This window comes from Silurus meridionalis, chromosome 19 (genome assembly GCF_014805685.1).
Source record: "Silurus meridionalis isolate SWU-2019-XX chromosome 19, ASM1480568v1, whole genome shotgun sequence".
NCBI classification, from domain to species: domain Eukaryota; kingdom Metazoa; phylum Chordata; class Actinopteri; order Siluriformes; family Siluridae; genus Silurus; species Silurus meridionalis.
This window is the reverse complement of record NC_060902.1, coordinates 10,551,592-10,579,370: the sequence shown is the minus strand read 5'-3', so window position 1 is coordinate 10,579,370 and position 27,779 is coordinate 10,551,592. Positions and strand designations below refer to the sequence as shown.

At 40.2% G+C, this 27,779-nt stretch overlaps 1 protein-coding gene across 1 annotated transcript; it reads left to right on the top strand.

Annotated features, from left to right (window-relative positions):
• On the top strand, positions 1–27,348 carry gnl3l (guanine nucleotide binding protein-like 3 (nucleolar)-like). The gene is made up of 15 exons (XM_046875150.1): positions 1–149; positions 239–279; positions 4,417–4,527; positions 4,922–5,038; positions 6,852–6,935; positions 7,033–7,168; positions 7,368–7,471; positions 12,017–12,161; positions 12,238–12,325; positions 12,411–12,588; positions 25,217–25,359; positions 26,263–26,399; positions 26,500–26,648; positions 26,769–26,937; positions 27,124–27,348. The coding sequence occupies exons 1-15, from the start codon at positions 137–139 to the stop codon at positions 27,189–27,191; spliced, it is 1,683 nt and encodes a 560-aa protein (XP_046731106.1). The 5' UTR covers positions 1–136; the 3' UTR covers positions 27,192–27,348.
• The last annotated feature ends 431 nt before the right edge of the window (positions 27,349–27,779 follow it).

Sequence of the window (27,779 nt, the reverse complement as noted above, 5' to 3'; positions counted from 1 at the left end):
GTAGGTGGCAGCAAGTCTTCGTGTGAATATGAAGCTGTTTCAACCGGAAGAAGTCTAAAAGACTTTTACACTGCAGTAGATTGATAGTTTTGCTGGCATTTCACGCCGATGCTATTTTATAAACACGTGTGAAGCCATGTCCAAAGCTAGTGAGTACACTTTATATTTGTATGTTATTTTTGTCAATCCGACATACTATAATCATAGCGAACTTTACATTGTTTTATTCATTTTACAGAACAAAAGCGAGCAAAAAGACTGGGGTTCCTTGGTAAAAAGGTGCGTAGTTCGTGCTTACAAGCTTCCCAAGAAAATAACTGTGATTAAGCAGGTCGCTCTTACACCTCAATCACCACGCTGTTTTTCACAGAAGGCACGTCAGTTGCAGCTGTTTATGTAGCGTATCTCTGGTTTATCGACCCGAGTGTGTTTGTGGTCATGTTCAATGTAATGATGTCATCGGCTAAAACACACGTGGAGTTCACTTTCCCGGAGAAGTGCGCACCAGGGTACGAGTTCCGTTCAACTCCCGGTGATCGCAACACGGTTCCAGTGCAGTCAAACCAGTCGTGTGCTACCTGAACCAGTTTACCGCTTAATACCATTATTATTATTCTCGCCTCGGTTATATAAACCATCAATATTATACAGACAAGCACAATAACAGTGCTCTATCACAGACGGGTATCTAAACACTCAACAAGTCTCCTTTCATTGGAGCCACAGCTGCATCTCCCGCATACAGCATCTCTAGCAGAAGCATCAATATAAACCCAATAAAATGACAAAAAATCGAGCCACCCCAGGTTCTTTGTACATTTTTGTAGTACCATTTCAGTTCTTTGACTATGGAAACCACAGGGATTACAGTTATTCTGGGGATTTGAAATTAAGCCAAAATATTTTTTGTGCAAATTATACAGGAAAGAAAACATGATTCTAAGAGCCTTTGTTGGTCATATATACACTGGAGATCAAAATTAGAGAACAATGTGTAAACAATTGAACAATTCTGAAATAATGTCATCTTCACTGCTCAACAGTTGGAGTTTTTGTCCTGTCTATACCATGCTACCAGAACACCTTTTCCACAAAATAACTAAGGCATTAAAAAAAAAAACATTATTTTGCACAAAACACACTGATCAAAATTATAGAACAACAATGACAGTAGCATGGAAAAAGATTACAACAAAATTTTCTGAAGGTTACAACAGACAGTCCAGGTGTTACCACTTCAACATCTGATTGGTTAAAGCAAGTTTTGAAACTCTACCGTAAAACATACACTGCTGAAAGCAATGCAACCAAGAGAGCAGCTTATAAAATCAAGAGAATAGACTATTGGGAATAATTTAAAACATATTCATTAAAAAATGTATGAAAATGTAAGTCAATGATACTGGTAGAGCAGAGAAGAACCTTGCTGGTTCTAATATTTAGTCTTGGTACCGCAGTACACATCCCGAAACGTACACTCACTTTTTAACTACTTGTTCTTCATGTCTGTTTTGGACCAAAATGCCATCATGATCCTGAAAGACGCATAACATTCGACAAGCTTAATCGTGATTTCAGGAAGAGCATCTGGCTTAACTGTAGTTGAAGACATGGCATGTAAATATTTATTTTCTGAAGTTTTTATTTGTAATGTGTAACTCTAAAAGTTTAATGGGTCAGTGTTCTTCTGAGGGACAGACTTTTTAATTTTTATAAGAAGAACTTTATTTTGTCATTTAAATTACAGCACATTGAAATTCCTTTTTTTGTATAGCCATGCTTTTTAGGAACATTTGCTTATTTAAACCTGCGTTCTGCCCCAAATGTTCCTAAAAAGCATGGCTATACAAAAAAAGGAATTTCAATGTGCTTAATTATTCCTCTTGAACAGATAGAAAAAAGGTCCTTTCTCTTTTTCTTACCTTCTAATCAATAACCCAGCATCTTTACTTAGTGTCATTTATTTTGTGACATTATCAACAATCATTATATCATTCATAAATTAGGAGTGCTTTTTTGTGCAGATGTGAAGCTTCTACAAAGTGCTGCTTTTCCATCTTTAACCCATGATATGCTCTTTTATTGTCACCGAAGCAGTCATGTGTTTTACTTTTGCAAGATTTAAGTGAGCGAAAAAGTCATATGTACATGAAAATAAGCTACAATTATTTATTTACTTGTTCAATCAATCTTTATTTCTATAGCACCTTACATCTACCAGGTAGCGCCTACGTGCTGAACAAAGTACAAGAGGCCATGTGCAAAATAGTAATAAACAATTGTTAATTTGAGAACAAGATATGAACAAAGTATGCATGGCCTTGGACATAACTGTACATAGCAACTGCAAAGCATTTAAGAACATCTTGAACTTAAACTTAAACGGTCACATACTCTATAAATGTTCAGTCAGAACTGCATAACATGCATAACATAAAATTGCTTATCGTTTTATTAACGCAGCTTATTATTATTAACATTTGTGATCATCAGTAGTGCCTGCTTGGTTAAAAAATATATGAAATAATGTTTTATAAAAATAAAATAGAATAAATCAAATTAATTAAATTAAGTAATCAAATTAGCACAAATTAAATATTTTGTTAGACCTCATTTGGGTAATACAGATGTGTGTGTCATACAGATGTGTTTTACATTTAATATTTAATTTCTACATAAAAGTTGTGTGCATTCTGTGTTGCCAATTCTCCTTCTCGCCTTCTGTGCTTCCACAATGTGTGTACACAGTGCTGAGTTTACTTACAGGAGCACACTTTCTCCCGCCAAGTTTTTTAAAATTATAATTTTTTTTTTTTTTAATAAATCACAACATTTCCATGGAAAGTGGCACACGTTTATAAATGAGACTCCTGAACAGGTGTAAACACAGAAGGACATTCTGGCCAAAAAAGCAAAACACAGTTTCCAAAGTTTGCGATCATTTCAAACTAAAACTTTAAGAAAACACCGTACCGTGCATTTTTATTTTCCTTTTGAAATTTTTTTTTTCAAGTAATTTGAAATATATTTATTTTTGTTTTTTTATTTGTATAATTTTTATTTGCATTTTTATGTAATATGGCAATTAAATGCACTAAAGAAGTTTAGTTTTCACAGATTGCGATTTGTAAAAATTTTTATTTTTTTAAAAAGGAAAGAAATGACCCATTCATTTGAAGCGACCTGTCTTATTTTCTCCTGTATATGTAGTATTGCTCTTTAATGAAGAAAAATACTTCTTATCTGATGAATTGATGGATTCATTGGTAAAGTACTTGATTACTAAAATAATAAATAGCTGTAGCCCTACTGTCTTTTCTCCTTGTACAGTAGCTGTAGTAGCACTAACAGGCTATTGACTCTGTACCCACCCCCTCTGCACAAGAAAACTGATGGTCTAAAGTGCATTAAGATGGCAAAAAAAATCATAAATCAACTCCAGTACACACGCATGTGAATTGAAAACCATTTAAATTAAATCGAATTAAATCGAATTTAATTTGTCACATACATACAGAGTACGACATGCAGTGAAATGCTTTGTACGACTGTCTGGCATGAGGGAGTAGGATGGGGAGAAGAAATGATACAAAGAAAAAAGAAGGCAGATAAATAAAGAGAATAAACTATGTAAAAGGTGACTACCGTGTAGTCTTACTTTCAGGTGACTACCTTGTGAATCTGATGAGAGCTTGGTACACTCATGGCATTCTCTCATCAAAGCTAAATGTAGCTATTTGTAGCCACAATCTAAAATATAAAACAAATTTTGGGTTGTTTAGTCCTTTTTATTTTACTACATAATTCCATACATTATTTAATAGGATGCCTCCAGTTTGAATTTACAATGTTAATAAAAAAAATAAATAAAGAAAAACTACTTAAGGAGTGTGTCTAAACTTTTAAATGACCATGGGGATCATTCAAAGTTGGGGGATCAAGAGATGTGTGCATAAATGAACTGAAACTGTTATATGGAATGGTGGACCAACTAAGTATGAAAGCCTGATGATCTCCTACTGCAAGTTAATGTTGCTTAGTGGTTGGTTAAATTGTAGAAATGAATTACACAGTGTACTTGTTTTCCCCACCTAGTTTCTATGTTATATATGAGAAAATAAATCCTACGGTTGCGGTTTTTTTATTGTCATCTGAGGTTATTTATAGAAGTTGTAGGCTGTAGTGCAATAATAATAAAAAATAATAATTCAATGTCAGGTTGTATAAATACAGGTCTGCAGTCTAAGAATGTTCAGAAATGAGGCACAATCAACAAGCACAAGCTGTGACTGGCATGAATGTGAAATTTGGGCCAAAACTGAAACAAAATTGTAGTTTGGTAGGTTATTTGTTTGTTTAAATTGACACTTGTCTGGGCAGGTTGATCAAATGTCCCCTATGTTTCTCTCTGTAAAGGCATCTGAACATCAGACAAACCCAAAAGGGGGAAGAAAAGATCCTGGATTGCCCAATATTCGTGACTTTAAAGAACATAATCGGAAACAAGCTGAACTTCGAAAGAAGAGGGTGAGCCACTTTAATGGGAAACAAAGATCATGTGTTTATGTATTCACTAGTTTACTATCTTGTTGTATAATCACAAAAGTTGATCTTTTTGCTTTCAACCCATATCCTGGAAACATATTAACATTTCAAACATTTTAACAGACTGCTTTTTGGCATCTTTTTTTGGAATAGTACATGTAAAGTGATAAATTGTGACGCTCTGATATAAAATGCTAACGGTTGGCAGGTCTGATGTCACTGGATAAATTTTAAAGTAGTGTAAGATTGTGTGGGTACACCGCATCATCACTTTATAACACAAGCCTGGTGTGTACACCTACTTATAAACTACAGGTGTATTTAACATTTGGCCTGAATCATAGTGTCTAAAGATTTATTTTCTGTTGTGTCTCAGCTGGAGGAGCAGAACCAAAGGCGGCAGCTGTCAAAGGATAAAGAACTCATGAAGAGAAGGAGTCTTGATAGCTTCCAGAAAGACATACAGGAGCGTCAGCAAGAGTTTGAACAAAGGGTTGGTGGCCATATCGGTTTGCATTAACACAACTGTACTTCTTCAGAATCATCTTTATTGCCAAATATCATGGGCTGCATAAACAAGGAATTTGTCATGATGTGCTGCTGCTATAAAAATAGAAAAACCAGGAAAATAAAATAATGAAGTAATAAATAAAGCTATAACCATATTGCCTCGAATATAAGACCATATTTGTTAATGGAAAAGCATCTCAATAAAGTCTGCTATTCGAGCTCTAGACTATTGTCAAGTCAAGTTTATTTGTATAGCGCTTTTCACAACAGACATTGTCTCAAAGCAGCTTTACAGAAATCAACATTTAAGGTGAATGGTGTGCATTTATCCCTGATGAGCAAGCCTGCGGCAAGGAAAAACTCGATTAGATGTAATGAGGAAGAAACCTTGAGGGGAACCAGACTCAACAGGGGAATCATCCTCATTTGGGTGACATTGATAATTTTTGTCAATAATACCATACACCCGTGAAAATAGGTGGCACCAAAAACAGGTAAACGAGTTTCTTTGAACTGAAGCAACCTGATAAACTACGGTCATTTACAGTACCAGGACTGCATGACGGAGAGTGACTGTCCAGAACATAGCGGTTTAAAAGTTGGCCAAGAAACCAGCATCTGAGGCGAGCTTATGATGCTAATTTTATACTCATAGGGATAAATGCTTATTTATCTGTTAGTTATCTAACAACTGCCAAGCAGCTATGAAATACGGCATGTCGGAATGTAATGTCAAGAGATGGCGAGCCTAAAAGGAAAGTCTTAGAAATGCTAATACCGGTAGTCAAAGAAAAGCTTACCATGGTCCTAAAAGCAGCCGGTCGAACATAGTGTTTTTTTAAAGGTACACTTTAAAAGGGGTCGTTTTATAATCAGGGTCGTCTTATTTTCGGGACAATACAGTAACTATAGTATTGAATAAAGCACTGTACTATAAATATTGTCGGTAAAGAAGGAACGAGTCAACAGCAGAGTCACACAGTATGACTGGAGAAGGTGGGGCTAGTTGTCATTTAAGTACATTAACATCTCCACTGTTTTAGTGTTGAGCTCCATGTTTTCTGACTGCATCAGGTTAATTTCCCACCTGTAGTCAGAGCTGAGCCCAATGAGGGTGGTGTCATCTGCAAACATAAGTAGCTTTACAAACTGGTGATTAGAGGTGCAACTGTTGGTGTAAAGGGAGAGGAGTAAAGGAGAAAGAACGAAGCCTTGAGTGGAGCCAGTATAGGTTGAATCTGGTACACTTATATGGGAGAGCCTACCCTGTAGCAGACTGGGGATGATGATGCTAAAGGCTGATGGTCCAGGAGTGGGTCTATGATCGATTTTATGTAGGGCAGCACCAGACAATTAAATTACTTTATTACCACAGAAATCAAAGCGTATGGGTATGTAGTCATTTAGTCCTGTAATTCTGGTTTTTTTGGGATCAGGGATGATGGTGGAGGTTTTGAAGCTGGCTGGTATATGGCATATCTCCAGTGAGGTGCTGAAGATGTTTGTAAACGCTGGTGAAAGCTGACGAGCACAGTTCTTCAGAGTTCTTCAGAGTGGATGGAGAGTGGATGGAGAAATAGAGTCTGGTCCAGCTGCTTTGTGGGGGTTCTGTTTCTGAAAGACTTTACAGGATGGCGAGAGTTGTTGTTGCAGCAAGATCTGCTGTGTGTGTGTGTGTGTGTGAACAGAAAGATGGGCAGGTTTACTGTTAAGCCTTGGGTGCAATGTTTTCACTTATTGTTCTTATTGTTTTGCATTAATAAACTCTGTGTGTGTGTCTGTGTGTGCGTGCGCAGGAAATAGAAATGAAAGATTTGGAGAAACACATCAGTTTTGAAAATGAGAATTCAAGAAAGACCTATTACAGAGAATTTAAAAAAGTAAGTCTCTTCTTTAATTTATTTTTTTTCTGAGGTAGTATTCTCAGTCTCAGGATATTTTAGATTTAATATTCACTATTTGTACGTGTTTATTCAGGTGATTGAAGTCTCAGATGTTATTTTGGAGGTTTTGGATGCTAGAGACCCTTTAGGCTGCCGCTGTCGTCAGGTTGAGCAAGCAATCATCCAAAGTGGAACCAATAAGAAAATTATTCTTGTTCTTAATAAAATTGGTAAGTTGAAATTTTAGAAGCATGTGATGTGAATTTGATTGTCAATGAAAGTCGAACTACACAAGAATAAAATCAGGAGCATCTATTATATGTAAGAAATTAGATAAAAAGATGCTTTCATTTCTGTTCATTTGCATTTAGATATGTTGAACAATCAATATCCATTTATCAACCAATGTCATTTATGTTATTCTTTAAGATCTGGTGCCCAAGGACAATGTGGAAAAGTGGATTAAGTATCTTCGCAATGAGTTTCCCACAGTGGCCTTCAAATCTTCAACCCAGCAACAAAACAAGAACTTGGTGAGAATGCTGTTGTATAATTGTCATTTGCATTCAATTGATTTAAACTAATGACTATTTAGGTTATTCGTTGTATGTTATGTGTGAGGTTGTGTGTGTGTGTGCATTTTTTAAGCTGCTAATCGCAGTAGATAAAACAGAATGGCCAGCTATGTCTGTCCATCTTAGAAGATGAACACTATGTACACATCTAAGATTAAATACAGAATGTGCAATGTAAAATGGCTTTATTGACTAATTCAATGTGTTAAGTACAGTGTTAAATTATGTGTAGTGCTGAAAATATATGGTGTGTGTGTGTGTGTGTGTGTGTGTGTGTGTGTGTGTGTATATATATATATATATATATATATATATATATATATATATATATATATATATACATACACACACACACACACACACACAAATATATTATATATGTGTATATGTGTGTGTATATATATATATATATATATATGTATATGTATATGTATATATGTATATAATATACAGTGAGGAAAATAAGTATTTGAACACCCTGCTATTTTGCAAGTTCTCCCACTTGGAAATCATGGCGGGGTCTGAAATTGTCATCATAGGTGCATGTCCACTGTGAGAGACATAATCTAAAAAAAAAAAAAAAAAATCCAGAAATCACAATGTATGATTTTTTTTAACTATTTATTTGTATGATACAGCTGCAAATAAGTATTTGAACACCTTGCATCGTGTGTGTGTGTGTATGTGTGTGTGTATGTATATGTTTTTACTTTGCAACTTAGCAGACATGATTTAAAAAAGCTACACATATCCGTTAGTAATGATCACGGCAGGTGGAAACACTCCTTGCTTTGGATATTTATAGTTTTAGCTGTTCTGGTTTTCCTGTTTGGATGTCAAATACAGACTACTGCCACCTGCTGGTATTAGTTATGTTCTCTCCCGCAAGTGCAGAACAAACACGAATGGTTTGGTGTCTCAGATGCACCTGCCTAATAATTGGCCTAATCTGCAGCCGATCACGATTATTTAAAAAATTACAAAAATCTGATTAATAGGCTAGCCCAGGGGTGACCAACCAGTCAGAGACCTTTTTTACTGTGTTACCGCAAAGAGCCACATCATACACATGGGCACACATTAACATCACCCATCCATTCCTCACACACACACACACACACACACACACACACACACACACACACACACCTTTGCTCAGCCAGATTTATTGTAAATGTCACACACCAACATGATAATGACAGAAATTGACTCCTACAGTTCTAAGACCACAGGAGTCATTTTCAACAATGAACATTGTGTGCACTGTCTCACACACACAAACTCTGTTTAACCAAGTCCACAAACAAAAATATCATAATTTACAATAGTGTTTTTCTTTTACTATACATGTTGCTTAGTGGGATTTCTGGCATTCTTTGCCTTGAACAATCCCCTTCAAATCTGCCTCGTATTCCGTTGTTGCTACTCGAAGCAATTCTTTTATATGGGTGTCAGTCAGAACAGATTGATGCTTTTATTTCACGTGTTTCAGGGTAGAAAACACAGACTCGCAGACGTATGTTGACCTCCTGACAAAGATCGATCATCTCCAACTCAGCCGCAGCCTCATCTGTGACTAGCGGGGCTTTCAAACAGTCCGTCTCCGCATTAAATGGGTCGACGAAGAACGTAATCTGTGGCCTTTTCAGTTGTAGATCACGGAACCGGGATCACAAAGCTTTCGTGCAGGTTTTCAACCAGTGTTGCATATCTGGCTCTTTGCTTATTCAGGGCGAGGCTGGTGACTTGCCCGCTGGTTTTTAGCAGAGTGGGAAAATGCGTTAAATCTCCCTTTTGAATATGCGCCTTGAACGGCAGTTTGTTGACAAACGCAAACACACTTTGCACCAGGTCAGGCAGCATTTTTTATTTACCCTGCAGGGTCAGGTTCAGTCTGTCCAAGTGACAAAGCATGTCGACCAAAAAGGCCAGATCCATAATCCACTTGATGTCCGAGAGCGCGGGATAGTCCTTGTCCTTCTCTTCCATTTACAGTTTCACGGCATCCAAAAGCTCAAAGAAGCAAGAGAGTACCTGTCCTTTTGACAGCCACCTCACAGTGCAGTGCAGCGGCAGGTCACCTGGAAGCCCTTGGTCCAACTCAGCGATGAGATTCTTGAATTGCCTGTGGTTAAGCGCATGTGTGCGGATGCAGTTGACGATTTCCATCACAGGCTTCATGACGTTGTCTAAATTAAATTTTTTAGACACGAGTTGCTCCCTGTGGATGATGCAGTGGAAATTTCAAAACTCGGGAAATGTTTGGTTAGCTTTGCACAGCCCCATAAGCCCGTTCACAGATCAGATCATGGCTGGCGCTCCATCCGTGGCTATTGCGGTTAGTTTCCATATAGGCAGAATGTCTTTCGCAAATGCAGTCATCATTGTTTTTTTTCACATCTATCCCACGGATTCTGTCTTTTAATGGCACAACATCAAGAAGTTTCTCAGTTGGCAAATATTGCCAACTGAGGCTTGTCTTGTATGTCACAACTCTCATCCAATGCGACACTAAAATACTCACATGCTTGAAGGTCAGAGTGCAACTGTGATTCAATAGCCATGTTAATGTCCGATATTCTGTGTTCAACAGTGTGGCGGGACAGTTAGGCGTCTGATACTATGCGTTTTAGTTTGTTATTTTCAGGAGACAAGATTTCAACAACGTTACTGAGACATTTCTTAACAAACTCCCCTTCATTGTATGACTTTTTAGCCCATGCAATGTTCCAAGCCAGTTGATATGATGCAAGCGTTACAGTCCCTGAGCGCTTCGTAAATTTTTGGAAAAACTGTATCTGCTTTTCTGCCTGACTTTTTAAAGTGACCAACTTGTGCTTGCCAAGTTCAGTCCCTTTTGTAAATTCCTGGTCGATGTTAGCATGTGAGCTGAAGTGACGCTGAAGATTTGAAGCTTTGAAATGCGCTAATGATGCCTGACATATAAGGCAGAATGTCTTGCCATTACATTCAACAAAAAAAATATAAACTCTCCCACTCTGTTAAAAACATCCTGTGTCATCTTCATATTTTTGTTTTGCTGTGCATTTTTTCCTGCCATTTTGAGAGCGAACTTGACACATTGTTTATTTAAAATTTAAGTAAACAATTTGCATATCGAAGTTTGTTTGTGGGTTTGTTTAAATGCGCGTTTGCTTCGCTTGGGTTCAATACAGTATTTTCGTCAAATGTGCATGTGCGTGAGATGAATATACCGCAAAGTTTCCCAGTAGGGGCAAAATAATTTACATCTTAACAATACCGTATTGAACTCAAGCTAAGGGAACATGCACATAAAAAAAACCCCCACAAACACTAACTTCGATATGAACGTAAGAAATGAAACCAGCCAAAGAGTCGCATGCAGCTCGAGAGCCGCAGGTTGGCCACTCCTGGGCTAGCCGATCATTCGGTCGACCTTTAGCTTTGAGTACAATTCTTCCATACTGACCACTGGATGTTCAACATGGCACATCATGCCAAAAAACTCTCTGAGCATTTGAGAATGGCCAAAAGATTATCTGTAACACCCTGAAAGTGATTACAGTACAGTGGCCAGGGTCATACAGAGGTTTTCCAAGACTGGTTCCACTCAAAACAGACCTCGCAAGGGTCGATCAAAGGAGTTGAGTCCTCGTGCTGTGTGTCTGGCTTCAAAATACAGAGATGAGTGCTGCCAGCATTGCTTTAGAGGTTGCAGAAACGGAAGGTCTGTTTGTCAGTGCTCAGACCATACGCTGCAGAATCACAGAAGAAAGCCTCTTCTGAAGCTAGATCACAAGAAAACCTGCAAACAGTTTGCTGAAGACAACCTGTCCAAGAGCATGATTTACTGGAACCATGTCCTGTGGTCTAATGAGAAATGTGTCGTGCCTACAGTCAAGCATTATGGTCTGGGGCTGCTTGAGTGCTGCTGGTACTGGGGAGGTGTGGTTCACTGAGGGAAACACAGATTTCAACATGTACTGTAACATTCTGAAGCAGAACATGACGCCCTCCCTTCAGAAACTGGGCCAAACTGCAGTTTTCTTACATAATAACAACCCCAAACACACCGCCAGATGACAACTGTCTTGCTGAGGAAGCTGAAGGTGAAGGTGATTGACTGGCCTAGTATGTCTCCAGACTTGGACCCTATTGAGCACCTGTGGGGCATCCTCAAGCTTAAGGTGTAGAAGCACCAGGTGTCTAACATCCAGCAGCTCCGTGATGTCATTATGGAGGAGTGGAAGAGGATCCCAGCAACAACCTGTGCAGTTCTGGTGAATTCTATGCTCAGGAGGATTAAGGCAATGCTAGATACAAATAGTGCTCACAAAATAGACACTTTGGACAGAGTTTTACATGTTCCCTTAGGGTGTATTTACTTTTGTGGCCAGTTATTTAGACAATAATAGGTGTACGTTCAGTTATTTCAAAACGACAGGAAATCTGTACTGTTATACATTGCCGCACATTGACTTTGACAATCACTTTTGTACATTTATGATATACTTTATACAGAAACGTACCCATGTGCCTATAAGCCAGGCCACTCAGGAACTTTTGGGGAGCAGTGCATGTGTGGGGGCTGACTGTCTCATGAAGCTCCTCAGCAACTACTGCCGCATCCAAGACATTAAGACTACCATAACCGTAGGAGTAGTTGGTAAGTGCTTAACATCATCACAGCAAGGCATTTTATCAGGTCAATTTTATTTGCCACAATTTCTTAATTATTCTAGGATTTCCTAATGTTGGAAAGAGCAGTTTGATTAACAGTTTGAAGAGGGCAAGAGCTTGCACTGTAGGAGCTACCCCTGGTTTAACAAAGTAAGTAAACTTTTTGAAACATTGTGTTCTTTCATCTGTGGTTGTTTGTTCAATGAATTTGTCATAGCAGAATTCTTGTTGCCAGGTGCCTACAAGAGGTGCATTTAGACAAACACATCAAGATTCTGGACTGTCCTGGCATTGTGATGAATTCATCAAACAGTGATGCTGCTGTGATTCTTCGGAACTGTGTAAAAATCGAACAGTTAGTTGACCCAGTCCCAGCAGTTGAAACAATTTTACGACGCTGTAGTAAAAAACAGGTGGGTATTTCTCATTATATACTGATGGTTTTAAATTCCAGACTGACACAAAAAATGTTATAAAATTATAAAAAAGTATGTAAATATTTTAAATGTTACTTTTTTTAGTCAGTAATATAATTGGCAGGGGAATTGTAATAAATTTTAAAATAATGCAAAATAGAATCATTTCCACCTGTGATTTCAGATTTCAGGTATGCTTCAAATTTAGACACTGACTGACCTGTGGTCCTTCAGCCCTAAGAGCAGCAGGCTGCTCGAATCTATGTGACTCCTTGATTACTTTCATATAGTGCATTGCCTTGAGCTCATCTCACAGACCACTATTTTGGGTTCGTTTGCACTACTAACCAGCTGTACACAGCTTGGTAGAGGAAAGTTTATTTCTGAATTGGGAGATTATTCTGGCATGCTGTCCTGTTGAGAATGTGTGAAATGGTCTCCACATGGGATTGGGGTGAATTGGATTGCACATTTTATAGTTGCCCCTGGCAAGTCTCATTTCTAACAGAGACCACCATCACCAGACCCACTGGCTTGAGGTGGTATATTTGACATGCGTTACCTCTATCCAAATGCTTGTCCTTATAGCCGCTTTTAACAAAACTGTAAAAAGGATTTTTACACTAACAGTAATTTGAAACTTGACAAGAGAAATAAAAACAAAATCAAATACCTGTCATACAGCTAGAACTTTAATCAAATACCTGTGTTATACAGCTAGAAATACAATTAAATACCCGTGTCATACAGTTAGAATTTGCATTCTTGTTCCTGTAGCAAATTCTCCTGTGTTAACTACCCTAATGTGTGGAGTTTTGCTTTCAGGTGAAGAACATTGTGAATTTTAATTTATTAATTTATTTATTTTTAGCTGATAGAAGTTCTTATCTCTTAAATTTACCATAATTACCTGTAAGACACTATACGACATGTACACAAAAATACAATAATTGTCATCTAGTGGCACTGCAGAACTGCCTTTTTACACTGGCACACTCCAGATATGGTAATTGATTCCATTAGGTTTAGGAGGTTTGAGTGTTGCAAATGTTTACTTTTTAAGATTAAGTTTGTGACTGTTTTTGTCAGGAGTTTCTTGAACTTTGTCTCAAGAAAGGGATTGCTTGCCTGCAACATGTTAAGCTTGTAGCAGGTAGTGTGCAGTGCATGCTGGAGTCTCCATATTAATAAGTTCTCCTTCCCGATCCTGTAGATCGAAACTTGGAAAGACCCTCCTAGCAAATTGTACGAAACTTTGCAGGTCATATCTTGTTTGTTGTCGGCCACCTGAATCGAATGCAAACATGCATGATCATAAGTAAAAACTAGGGCATTCAGATGAAAAGGTGACCTAACTCTGATCTTACGGTAGAGAGAATCGAACCAGTGCTGAATGTTACTGAGCAATATGTACAGCCACATTTTTAGTTACTTGCTAGAACTGCAGTTATTCCAGATGTCTGTGTGCACCCTACTAGTGCATCACACCCACCACAAAAAAATGAGTTCTTTTTTCTGTAAAACAAGTGCATTGCTTAAACAACAGACCAATATCCAGGGTACTTAAAGATTGAGTAAATTTTGGAACAGTGCCCTAAAAGATAATCACAATTTGCTCACAGTTTGGGGTAGTGTAGTGCCATGGGGGTCAGCCACCATATTAACTAGCTTTGGCTCTGGAAAGCCTGTCTGGCTTTTGGAGTTATTCTTGCTGGTTTTGGGACATTATTTACTGGTCCACTCAAAGATATTTTGAAATGGCCTGCATTTCCTCAGCTGTTCGAATTAATATGTGGCCTCAGTGTCTGCAACTTCTGGGTCAGCACTGTACCATTATGAAGAAGATATGTATGAGAGATGGTAGTTCAAGGTGGGGATGAATATTTGTCACTTGAGAGAATTACTTCAACATAGGTTTTGCCTGGGCATGTTCATTTGCAAGCACAGATGCTGTAGTGTGGTAGATTTATTGATATTGTTTCTATGATGATGGAATTATGAACATGTATTGATAGCATATATTATGAACATGTATTGATAGCATATATAACTACTGTATTAGGAAGTCAGGTGTGTCAGAGAAGTATGTGTGGGTGGTGCAGGACATGTATGAGGACAGTGTGACAGCAGTAAAGTGTGCAGTAGGAACGACAGACTGGTTCAAGGTGAAGGTTGGACTGCATCCAGGATCGGCACTGAGCCCTTTCCTGTTTGCAGTGGTGATGGACAGGTTGACGGACGAGGTCAGACAGAAGTCTCCCTGGACTATGATGTTTGCGGATGATATTGTGATTTGTGGTGAGAGTAGTGAGCAGGTGGAGAAGAGCCTGGAGAGGTGGAGGTACACGTTGGAGGGGAGGGGTATGAAGGTCAGTAGGAGTAAGACAGAGTACATGTGCGTAAATGAGAGGGAGGGCAGTGGAGTGGTGCGGTTGCAGGGAGAAGAGGTGGAGAAGGTGGTGGAGTTCAGGTAACTGGGGTCAACAGTGCAAAGTAATGGGGAGTGTGTTAGGGAAGTAAAGAAAAGAGTGCAGGCAGGGTGGAGTGGGTGGAGGAGTGTGACAGGAGTGATTTGTGATAGTAGGGTATCTGCAAGAATAAAAGGGAAAGTTTATAGGACTGTGGTGAGACCTGCGATGTTGTATGGATTAGAAACAGTGGCATTGCGTAAAAGGCAGGAGGTGGAGCTGGAGGTAGCAGAGCTGAAGATGTTAAGGTTTTCGTTGGAAGAGACGAGGATGGACAAGATTAGAAATTAGTTTATTTGAGGGACAGCGCATGTTGGACATTTTGTTGACAAGGTGAGGGAGGCGAGATTGAGATGGTTTGGACATGTGCAGAGGAGGGACATGAGTTATATTGGTAGGAGAATGCTGAGGATGGAGCCACCAGGAAGGAGGAAAAGAGGAAGGCCAAGGAGGAGTTTTATAGTTGTGGTGAGGGAAGATAGTGCAGGTAGTTGGTGTGAAAGAGGCAGATGTAGAGGACAGGGTGGTATGGAGACGGATGATCCGCTGTGGCGACCCCTAATGGGAGCAGCCGAAAGAAAAAGATGATTGATTGCATATATAACATGGACACAGTGGTCTATATCATGCCATGTTTAAACTCACCAAGAACACACCCTGTTTGCTTAGAATGTATGTAGCAGACCTATTAGTGAATTATATGATTTCACTAGTATGTTTATATAATTTGCTTATATTGTTTATTTCCGACTGAGCGCAAGCATTTGTCTGACCCTGACACCTTTTTTTTATTTTATTTTATTTTATTATTTTTTTTATTATACTTTTATTTATTTTTCACTAAAACAAAATAACAGAGCCGAACAGTCAACAAAAACTCAAGCATATTAATAACAACAATATAATGCTAATATGGGAAAGTGACCACGGAAAGGCAAAGGGCAAATCAAAACAGGATGGAAACAACTACAAATGGGTAAACAAAACAAAACACAAAAAAGAACAACATAAATCAGGGCTAGGGTCTTGCCTGCAGAGTAAGTAAATCCCACAAAGGGGCCCATAGCTGCCAGAATACATCGGATTTATTCTGTAAGTCGTACGTAAGTTTTTACAAAGGGAGAAGATTAGCCATTTGTGCTAAACACATCTTTAAAGTTGGTACCTTTGGAGATGACCAGAGAATAAGTATGCATTTCTTCGCCAGATAAGTAATTATATTTAACAAAGACTGTGAGTCAGTAGAGAAATCCAATGATGTTTTGCAGTTTAGTAAATAAATAGTTGGAGACAAAGTAAATTGTCTATCCAGGGTCTTCTGAACCATATCATGTACCTCCTGCCAAAAAGGTTTGATGTTCTTACAGTCCCAAAATAAATGCATCAAAGTTCCTATTTCAGATTTGCATTTAAAACACATCCGAGATACATTTGGGTACATTTTGTGGAGGCGTACTGGGGTAAGATATACCCTGTATATAAATTTGAAGTTTTGTTCATGCACAGAGCTTGAGATTGATTTATGAAAAACCTCCTCCCGTATGGAGAGCCATTCGTCATCAGTAACTGACTGGCCCATATCCCTTTCCCAAACCTTTCTCAAAGGATCCAATGGAGAAGAGATCCCTGATAACAAAGAATACAGAATACAGATAAGAAATCTGCCCCTTTAGTGCCCCCGGAAGAAGAAGATTATCTTTAACATCAGAAAGCTCCCAGCGAATTTTTCCCTGTCTCACTTCAGACTGAATAAAATGACGTAATTGGAGAAATTTGTAAAAAAAAAAACTGTTTTGGGGATTTGGTAATCTATCCTAAGTGTCTCAAAAGATTTAAAGACCTTTCCTGTAAATAAATCAGCCAAATTAGATATACCCTTTTCTGCCCAGGCCAGAAGGCCAATACCAGCTAACGAGTCAGGGAAGTCAGGGTTCAAAGCAATTGGGGATTGCATGGACAAATTCTTGGGGACATTGAGATATCTCCTGACATCAAGTCAAGTCAAGAGTCAAGAAGCTTTTATTGTCATTTCAACCATATATAGCTGATGCAGTATACAGTGAAATGAAACAACGTTTCTCCTGAACCCAGGTGCTACATAAAACAACATAAAACAACAGTCACAGAACAGAAGAACACAGGGCCAGGAACTAAGATCCTCGCCACATAAAGTGCATGTGTGCAACTGGTGCAAACAGTGCAAGAGACAACACAAGACAGTGCAAGACAACACAGGACAGTGCAGGACAATACACAATACACAAAATATAAAAATAAAAGCAGCAGTAGCTCCAGTAAAACCTGTCGTGACAGGATAAGGTGCACAGTAGCAGAAATGTAAACAAATATAAACAGAATTTTGCAATTCTATAATAGTGTAAAAATATGGTAGCAGCAATCAAGATAAAGTGATCCGTGACCAAGGGATTAACAGAATATTGTGCAAATAGAGCAAGTCCCGGAGATCAGCAACAAACGGCATGTAAACATTATGCTATAATGAGAGGTGTGAATGGTGCTGAAACCTGGGTGTGTGAAGTGTATGTGTGTTGAGTCCGGTTGTACAGATCAGTCACTCAGTTGTGTGTAAGTGTGTGTGTGTGTGTGTGTGTGTGTGTGTGTGTGTGTGTGTGTGTGTGTGTGTGTGTGAGAGAGAGAGTTCAGTCCAGATGTTTGTTCAGGAGCCTGACGGCTTGCGGGAAAAAACTGTTGCACAGTCTTGATGTGACGGCCCGAATGCATCGGAACCGTTTCCCTGATGGTAGGAGGGTGAAGTATGTGTGTGACGGTGTGTGTGGTCGTCCACAATGCTGTTTGCTTTGCGGATGCAGTGTGTGGTGTAAATGTCCATGATAGAGGGAGAGACTCCGATGATCTTCTCAGCTGTTCTCACTATCCTCTGTAGGGTCTTGCGATCCGAGACGGTGCAATTCCCAAACCAGGCAGTGATGCAGCTGCTCACGATGCTCTCGATGGTCCCTCTATAGAACATGGTCAGGATGGGGGAGGAGATGGGCTTTCCTCAGCCTTCTCAGGAAGTAGAGACGCTGCTGGGCTTTCTTGGTGATGGAGCTGTTGTTAAGTGACCAGGTGAGGTTATCCGCCAGATGAGCACCAAGGAATTTGGTGCTCTTGACGATCTCCACTGAAGATCCATCGATGATCAGTGGAGAATGGTCACTCTGTGCTCTTCTGAAGTCAACAACCATCTCTTTGGTTTTGTCCACGTTCAGAGACAGGTTGTTGGCTCCACACCAGGCTGTTAGCCGTTGCACCTCCTCTCTGTATGCTGACTCGTCGTTCTTGCTGATTAGACCCACCACGGTCGTGTCATCAGCAAACTTGATGATATGATTTGAGCTGTGCCTTGGTGCACAGTCGTGAGTCAGCAGAGTGAACAGCAGTGGACTGAGCACACAGCCCTGAGGGGCCCCAGTGCTCAGTGTGGTGGTGCTGGAGATGCTGTTCCCGATCCGGACTGACTGAGGTCTCTCGGTCAGGAAGTCCAGGATCCAGTTGCAGAGAGGTGTTCAGGCCCAGTAGGCTCAGCTTCTCGATCAGGTGCTGGGGAATGATTGTGTTGAATGCTGAACTGAAGTCTATGAACAGCATCCTTACATAAGAGTCCTTGTTATCCAGATGGGTGAGGGCCAGATGGAGGGTTGTGGAGATGGCATCGTCCGTGGAGCGGTTTGGACGATACGCAAACTGCATGGGGTCCAGTGCGGGTGGGAGCTGGGTCTTTATGTGCCTCATGACAAGCCTCTCAAGCACTTCATCATGATGGGTGTGAGTGCAACGGGACGATAGTCATTGAGGCAGGACACAGAAGACTTCTTCGCACAGGAATGATGGTCGTCGCCTTGAGGCACGAAGGAACAGTGGCGCTGCTCAGGAGATGTTGAAGATGTCAGTGAAGACATCTGCTAGTTGTTCTGCACATTCCTGAGCACTCTGCCAGGAATGTTGTCAGGTCCAGCAGACTTCCGTGGGTTAACTCTGCATAGAGTTTTCCTCACTTCAGCTGTGGTTAGACAGAGCACCTGGTCACTGGGAGGAGGGATTGTCTTCCTCGCCACCACGTTGTTCTGCACCTCGAACCGGGCGTAGAAGTCGTTCAGCGCGTCACGGTCACAAGCAGGTGATGTGGTCTTGTAATTCGTGATCGCCTGGATGCCCTGCCACATGCGCCGGGTGTCTCCGCTGTCCTGGAAGTGGCCATGGATTCTCTTGGCGTGTGCGCGCTTCGCCTCTCTGATAGCACGGGACAGTTTGGCCCTTGCTGTTTTTAAGGCCGTCTTGTCCCCTGCTCTGAAGGCAGAGTCTCTTGTTTTTAGCAGCGCACGAACCTTGGCGGTCATCCATGGCTTCTGGTTGGAGCGTATAGTGATGGTCTTGGAGGTAGTCACGTCATCAATGCACTTGCCGATGTAACTGGTCACTGTTGACGTGTACTCCTCCAAGTTGATGAAATCGCCATTGGTTGGAGCTTCTCTGAACATGTCCCAGTCAGTGCATTCAAAACAGTCCTGGAGAGCAGACATGGATCCTGCTGGCCAGGTTCTCACTTGTTTTTGAGCTGGTCTTGAACGCCTGCTGAGTGGTCTGTATGCTGGGATTAACATAACAGAGATGTGGTCTGAGTACCCGAGGTGGGGGCGGGGCTTCGCCCGGTATGTGCCCCGAATGTTTGTGTAAACAACATCCAGCGTGTTTTCTCCTCTGGTTGCAAAGTCCACATTCTGATAGAATTTGGGAAGAACAGTCCTGAGATTTGCATGATTAAAATCTCCGGCGACTATAAGCAGTCCGTCAGGGTGTGTGTTTTGAAGTCCGCTAATGGTCCCGTAGAGCACGCTGAGCGCTTCCTTAGCATTAGCGCTAGGTGGTATGTACACTCCGAGCACAATAGCGGTGGTGAATTCCCGGGGTAAATAAAAAGGTCTACATCTCACAACAATAAACTCCAGCAGCGATGAGCAGTAGGTAGAAACAAGCACAGAGTTTTTACACCATTCCGTGTTGATGTAAACACACAGACCGCCGCCGCGAGTCTTACCGCACAGAGCTGCATTTCTGTCGGCACAGAACGCGGCTAGCCCGTCCAGCTGGATGGCGGCGTCCGGAACTCTGTCGCTCAGCCACATCTCAGTAAACACAAAAACGCAGCAGTGTCTGTACTCACGCCGAGTAGCTTGTTGGAGTCTGATGTAGTCTAATTTATTGTCCAGGGAGCAGACATTTGCCAGCAGTAGTGATGGTAGAGCGGGCCGGCTAGGGTTAGCTTTTAGCCTAGCATTAGCACCCGCTCGCTTTCCGCGTTTCTGCTTCCTTGCGCAACGCTTCCGATTCCCCCTCCTCCGTCCGTCCTCCGCAGGCGATGCCGAGGTCTGGAGGCCTGGTTCTCGGAGCACGCCGAGGTCGCGTAGCTTCTGCCGCAGGCCATCATTAATGGTGTTGTTTGGGTTGTTTCTGAGTTCTTTCAATGTTTTGCGGTTGTACACAGGGACACCGGTTGCTCCGATGTCCATGTGTTGTGTAGGGCAGGCTACAGAATAACGTTAGCACCATTTTGGGTCCGGAGCGGCCGCTGCGAGCTACTGCCGCACCGCCATCTTTGGCTCATCCCAAGCCAAAAGAGTGTTCAAAAGCAAAAAATTCCCAGCTACTGGGCGGACCTCCTTAAAGTTATGGATAGATGGAAGGGATGTTAGCAGTCTTGGCGCACATGCAAAAGATTCCATACTGACCCACAAGGAGTCTGTATCATTTAAAAACCACCTAAGCATTTGGTTAATCTGAGCAGCCCAATAAAATAGCTGCATATTGGCAAAGAACCAACCCCACACTCCCTCGGCTTCAAATGAGAAGCAAGTTTAAAACTAGGTTTTTTTTATTGTCCCATACAAACCCTGCCAATAGCTGCTTTCAGATCTTTAAAAAGTTCTGGTCCAAGTAACAGGGTAAAAACACTGAAATAAATAGAGTAAACGAGGGAGCACATTCATTTTGATTGTATTAATTCTTCCAAAGAAAGAAATTGGTAAAGAGGCCCATCTAAATATGTCTTGCTTAAGTTTCGCCATTAAGGGTAAGTAGTTCTTACAGAATAAATCCTTTAAGTCAGAGGTTATGTGTATGCCCAAATAAAGAAACCCAGAGTCAGTGATGTGAAAGGGACAATGTAACTTAACCGGTTGTGGGGGATTTTCCAAAATGTATTTTATATCCAGTAAACTGACCAAAACGATTAATTGTCTCCAACAGACTGTGAATGGATAACTGTGGCTGTTTTAAGTAAAGAAGAACATCATACGCATATAATGTAAGACGGTGTTCCATCCCACCTGCTATTACCCCCCGGATGCCCCCATGCATGCGAATACTTTCCGCCAAAGGCTCGATATATAAGGCAAACTAGAGTGGCGACAGGGGACAGCCCTGACGGCAACCTCTTTGAATCGAAAGTCTACCTGATAGTAAACCATTAGTATTAACCACAGCTGACAGGCTAGAGTAAAGGAGCCTCACTAATTTGATAAAGTTAGACCCCAAATTGAACTTGTCCAACACTTGAAATAAAAACCTCCACTCAACCCTGTCGAAAGCTTTCTCTGCATGAGAATATTATAGCAGCTGGGTCACTATCTACAGTCAGATGTTGTATTATGTTCAACAGACGACGAACATTGTCTGAGCCATAACAGGATTTAATGAAACCAGTCTGGTCTGGTTTAATAACTTAGGTAGAATCTTCTCCAGGCGACGAGCTAAAGCTTTAGCCACAAGTCTACATTAAGTAAACTAATTGGGCGATACGAGGCACAGTCTAACGGGTTCTTCCCTTTTTTGAGGATCAAGCTAATAGAAGCAGTCCTCCAGGAATCTGGAGTAAGACTGTCTTCCAAAAGGTTATCAACTACTGGCATGAAAATAGGGGACAGCACATGCCAACATTTTTTGTAAAATTCCGGAGGAAAGCCATCCAACCCTGGTGCCCTCTCACTAGGCATAGACTGAATAGCGGCAAAGATTTCACCTTTTGTCAAAGGGGTATTGAGAAAAGCCTGGTCCTTGAGGGTAGGGGTATCCTATCCAAAAACGCGGCAGGGTCTTGGGGTGCGCAAGAGGAGGTGTACAGATTCTTATATAAATCTTTAAAACTGGAGTTTATTACAGCAGGATCATGTGAAACTACTCCCTCAGTGATTTCAATGGCCCTAATGGGCCTTTCAGCCTGTTCACATTTAAGTTGATATGCCAAGAGATGACTGGGTTTATTCCCAAACTGATAAAACCTTTGCCTGTTGAACATCACTAACTTTTTTACGTTCCGAATAGTTTAAGTTTAGTTTAGACCTGGCACCAATTAGAAGATTCCAGTTGTTTTGCATGGGTGAAAGTTTATGAATCTCTTCCAATCTTTTAACCTCCTCCTCTAATGTTTTCCTGTTCTCTGCCTTCTGTTTTTTACGCCACGTGGTAAAAGAGATAATGTGGCCCCTTAAGGTGGCCTTAGCCACATCCCATTTAGTGGTGCTGTCCACTGGACAGAATTCGTTATCCTGCCAGTACTGGGATATTTCTTCTTCCAGAAACTGTCAGAACGCGTTGTCATTAAGGAGAGAACTATTAAATTTCCAGTAAGGTGATTTTGGGGTTGAAAATCCTGTCAAATCTAAATACACTGGGCTATGGTCCTGAATTTGGACCGATTTCACAGGATCTCACACAATTAACAAATCTGGAAGGCAAGAATAAATCTAATCTGGAATAAGAATTTATGGGGAGAGAAATAAAATGTAAAATCCTTGACCCCTGGGTGCAGCTCCCTCCATATGTCCACTAAGCCTGAAGCATGACACATATTTTGCAGAGTTCTTGAAGAACGGGCAGATGATCTTGTGAAAGATGATCTGTCCAACCTACCATCCATGACACAGTTAAAGTCCCCAGCCATAATCCCCAGGCCATTACACTTGTGATTAAACAATAGGACCATCTTTGATATAAAGTCAGGGCTGTCCTCATTTGGGGCATACACATTTAAAACAGTAAGAGGTTTTCCTAAGATGCGATCAGTAATCAGAACAAATCTGCCTTCCGGATCTTTTTCAACCTGTTCTAAGATGAAAGGAAAATTTTTATGTATCAAAATGGCCACGCCCTGTTTATTCGACGAGAAAGAACTAAAATATACTTCTCCAACCCAGTCCCTTTTAAGCTTTAAATGTTTGGCGTCTGAAAAATGCGTCTCCCTTTCCTTCTTCAAGAATGTCAGAACTTTCTTTCTTTTGACTACGTTACCCATGCCCTTCACGTTCTATGTGACCACCCTAGTCAGATCAGACATACATCAGTGCTGTTTAAAGTATTTAAATGCTGTGGACGGACAGAAGTAAGATTAAGACAACATAACTCCGTAACATAACCGGCTCTCCTAAACATAAACAAAAACCCCCACCAACCCTTCCCCCTCTGCCCTATCCCCAAACGATAGGACTGACATATCAACTCGTCACACACACCATCCACCAACACCTCCATTGACCACCCAGAAACACGACAGACAGAAAGAACCCCTTAAAAACTCCTAGAGATAAACAAACAAAGTCCACCCTAAATTACCTTAACAAGAAAAAATATCAATTAAATACAACCTATAAAGAAAGAGAGGAAAAAAAGTTGTGGACATGTAATTAAATGGCTTTTTAAAACTAAAAAGGAAAAATAATAAAATAAATAAATAAATAAATAAAAACTTTAGTGCAGACCGATATAACAGTCTTAAATATAGAACCTAAGTTCGTCCAAATAAACAAAATTCCACCGAGTGGTCCTGCAACAAACTGAAAAAGCCATATAATCGTGTTCAAGTTCAGTAAGGAGAAACATGAAACGCCCTTGAAGTAATTGAAGGAATGGGAAAAAACGGGAATAATCCTATTGTCTACAGAAAAGCAAAAGATCACTCGGCTGCATCCAAAAAGTTAGTAGCTGCCTCCACAGTGTCAAATAGAATTATCTTTCCATTGTGTAAACAGCGGAGTCTAGCTGAATAAGCAAAGCCATGGTATAACCCTCGATCCACCATTCTTTTACACACGCCTCCAAACGCTCGCCGTTTCCTTACAATCTCCGCCGATAAATCTGGGAAAAAGCGTAACGTGGCACCATTATGGTTTACCGGTGTTTCCTGGCAGCTCTCAAAACTGCCTCTTTTACTGGGAAGCGGAGGAACCGCACATTAACACTCCTCGGCGGCGCGTTCGGTGTTAATTTAGACGGAAGGGGGGCTCTGTGCGCTCTCTCGATCTCAATAGCAGGGAAACCTGTGGGAAGCGGAAGCCAAACCGGAAACATAGACTGTAAAAAAGTAGTCAAAGATTCACTGCCTTCCGCTTTCTCAGAAAGCCCAACAATCCTCATGTTTTTACGGCGACCCCGGTTTTCCAGATTATCCACTTTAGCCTGCAGTTGCTCCACTGTAGCACGCAAATTAGCCATCTGATTGCTATGTGCACTCCCTGTGTCTTCCACTACAGAGATCCGCTGCTCAGCTGCAGTTACACGGGTCTTGGTGCCAGTGACTCGTACAGTGAGAGCAGCGAATGCATTCTCGAGGACTGCAACAGAGAAAGCAATTTTTCCTAACTGTCCCTCAATACCGTCTAGCCGCGTGCCCACAGCCCTAATTTCACTCAAAATAAGTGAAGTGTCCGATTGTAGGCCAGCACTAGCCTCTTCCCCTTCTCCATCATGTGCAGCGGTGTTTTTCTTTTTCTCCTTATTTTTCTGTGACCTTGTAGATGAAAAAATAGGAAAATCCTTATCCCCACCACCTTCCATTTCCTTCCACGCTATCAAAATGGCACAAATTATGCAGAAAATAGGGCTGAATAAAAAAAAAATACGGAGTATCTTAAGCTGCCATCTTGACCAGGGTCACGTGACCACCCCCTCTGACACCTTTTAACCACACCTTTATGCTGTGATCTAAGTGCCAAGTTTTTTGAAGTCTTAATTACAATTTACAAAAAAAGAATTATTATAAACTATTAATACAGGTTAATTAATTAGGTTGCAGCATGAAAATTTGATTCATGAATCATATGTATGTAACGTGATTTGTCTTTTTTTTTTTTTTTTTTTTTAAGATTATGGAGCACTTTAATGTTCCAGACTTTCACACAACGCTCGACTTTCTGGCACTACTTGCCCATCGTCAGGGCAAGCTGAGAAAAGGTGGGCTTCCTGACAGTGACCAAGCTGCTAAGAGTGTTCTTATGGATTGGACAGGGTAAGTATTTTTTCCACAAACTAAGTTTCAAGCAGGGTAACTTTTACATACACAATATTTTAAACAAACTAAATTTAAAAAGTGCTTTTATTATGTATATTTTAATATATCAGAATAAACCCAATCAGGCATTACTTTACATCCTGCCTAATACTGTGTTAGTTTTGCTGCCAAAACAGTCCTGACCTTCGAGCATTACAGCATTAACTTCAGCAATATGAGCTTCAGTAGCTCGTCTGTTCAGACCACACAGGTCAGCCTTCTCTCCCCCATGTGTATTAGTGAGCCTTGGCTGCCAATGACCTTTCAGTGGTTCACCATTGTTCCTTCCTTAGAGACCACTTTTGATAAATAGTGTCCACACAAAAGAGAAAACCCCACAAGTGCTGCAGTTTTGGAGATGCTCTGTCATCTAGCATTCCAATTTGTCAAACTAGTTAGAATACTTACGCTCGATCGCGTTAACTTGCTGCCTGATATATCCAACCCACTAACGGGTGCGATGATGAAGAGATAATCAGTGTAATTCACTTCACTGGTCATAATATCAATGTTGTGCCAAACAATGTATATTGCACCAATTATGGAATTTGTTGTAATAGGACTAAGGATTGGTTTATGAATTAGAACATATACCATATTTTCCGGACTATAAACCGCTTCTTTTTTCGTTAAAGCCTGTGTAAAGCTCATTAGTTTCAATGAAGGCGGCTTATAGACAGGTGCGGCTTATTTATGTTCAAAATAATCTTTGTCAAATTCAGTGGGTGTGGCTTATATTTGGGTGCGCTTAATAGTCCGGAAATTACGGTAAGTAAACTCTTGTTAAATCAATAGTTTAGCAGAATTTTTCATCAAATATTATTTGTATATCATTTGTTTACCTTAATCATATGTTTACAGAGGGCGTATCAACTACTACACACACCCTCCTGAAACACACATACTACCAACCCATGTCAGTGCTCAGATTTTAACTGAGATGAGCAAGGAGTTTGACTGGGATGAACTGGAGAAGGACAACCAGGAGACATTAGCCAGTAATTAATCAATAAAGAGCAAAAAATAGCAATTTATATTTTATAGCAATGTTGCTACTCTAGTAGTCCTCTAATAAACACTTCATATAATGTGTTTTAGTATGTGACCCAGGAAGTGCTGAGATGGCCTTTTGCATGACCACATCAGAAATGGCTGAAATGGAACATGAAGAGCCAACAGATTTTGAATCCTTAGGCATAGATTCCCAACACACTGCTGAACCTGTGGATGCAGATGAGGATCCAGAGGTGTCACAATCCCATATAAATAAATTAGCAGGAGATCAATGAAGCATTTTTGTATTTCTATGTATTTAAATTATAACTCAAATAATTTTTTTTTTATATATTTTTTTATTTTCTTTATAGTTTGGACAATTGACTGTAGATCTTACAGCAACAAAAACAAAATCTGGTACAATGTTGGTTTCTGCTCCCAAGACTGTGGCCTTGGATATTCTAGCTGTTGATCCACTTCAACAGGGCCAGGCACTTCAGGCCGCTAACAAGAAAAGAAAAAAACAGCAAAAAAGAGCAGGTATTTATTCTCAGCCACTTATAAGCCACATAATTCACATTCAAATCCTATTTATCATCATGCAGTAGGCAAAAATTGTGTAAAAATTCATGAACAAGTTTCTTGTGACAATTAACAATGGACTTACACAGTTTGGGTGTTATTGTTAATTTTTTTCCCCCTCTCTTTTTTTTCTTCCTTCAATAGACAAACTTGCCACGAAACTCTCAGATTCTCTCACGTCAGCCATGAATTTTGCCTTTCTGGATAGCTGAAATTATGAGGAAAAAGCAAAGCTGTGCCAAGAGTGTAAACACAAATGCCTGTTATGTAAACAAGTTGAGTCATTTTTATTAGTGTGGCTCAAATACCATTAGCATTCACTTCAAAGCTATTGAAGGAAAATTATTAAACTATTTGTTGAAACTTTGAGCCTGTTTGCATAAATCCCAAAAGCCTAACCAGTTAATTTGCTTGTAATGCTTGTTTGGTCTCACATAGTGGGTGAAAGAAGTATTTAACAAATTCAATCAACATTTATTTTGATTAAACACACTTCCAATGCAGCAATTCACATGACACTTTGACCAGACATTAATAATAACTCAACTTGTATATGTAATATAATATAATTTCATATGAAATATGACAGAAAGTGAAATATGACAGAAAAAAAAATGTTAAACATGCTAAGAAAAAGCAGGAGAGCAAAACAGCAGCTGATTTTACTCAGAGATGTTTTACTGTTCCGTATACAGGTGCAAATTAGAATCAGCTGGGTAAGTGCATGTTTATAGGTTAGAACAAGACTTGCCCATCTCTGAATAAAATGTACAGACATCTCATTATAGGTAGAGGGAAAG

Excerpts from the sequence above, each read along its gene's own strand:
- gnl3l (XM_046875150.1), top strand. Across the intron at positions 12,162-12,237 it reads CATAACCGTAGGAGTAGTTG|GATTTCCTAATGTTGGAAAG; the intron begins GTAAGTGCTTAA and ends TAATTATTCTAG. Across the intron at positions 12,589-25,216 it reads GACGCTGTAGTAAAAAACAG|ATTATGGAGCACTTTAATGT; the intron begins GTGGGTATTTCT and ends TTTTTTTTTAAG.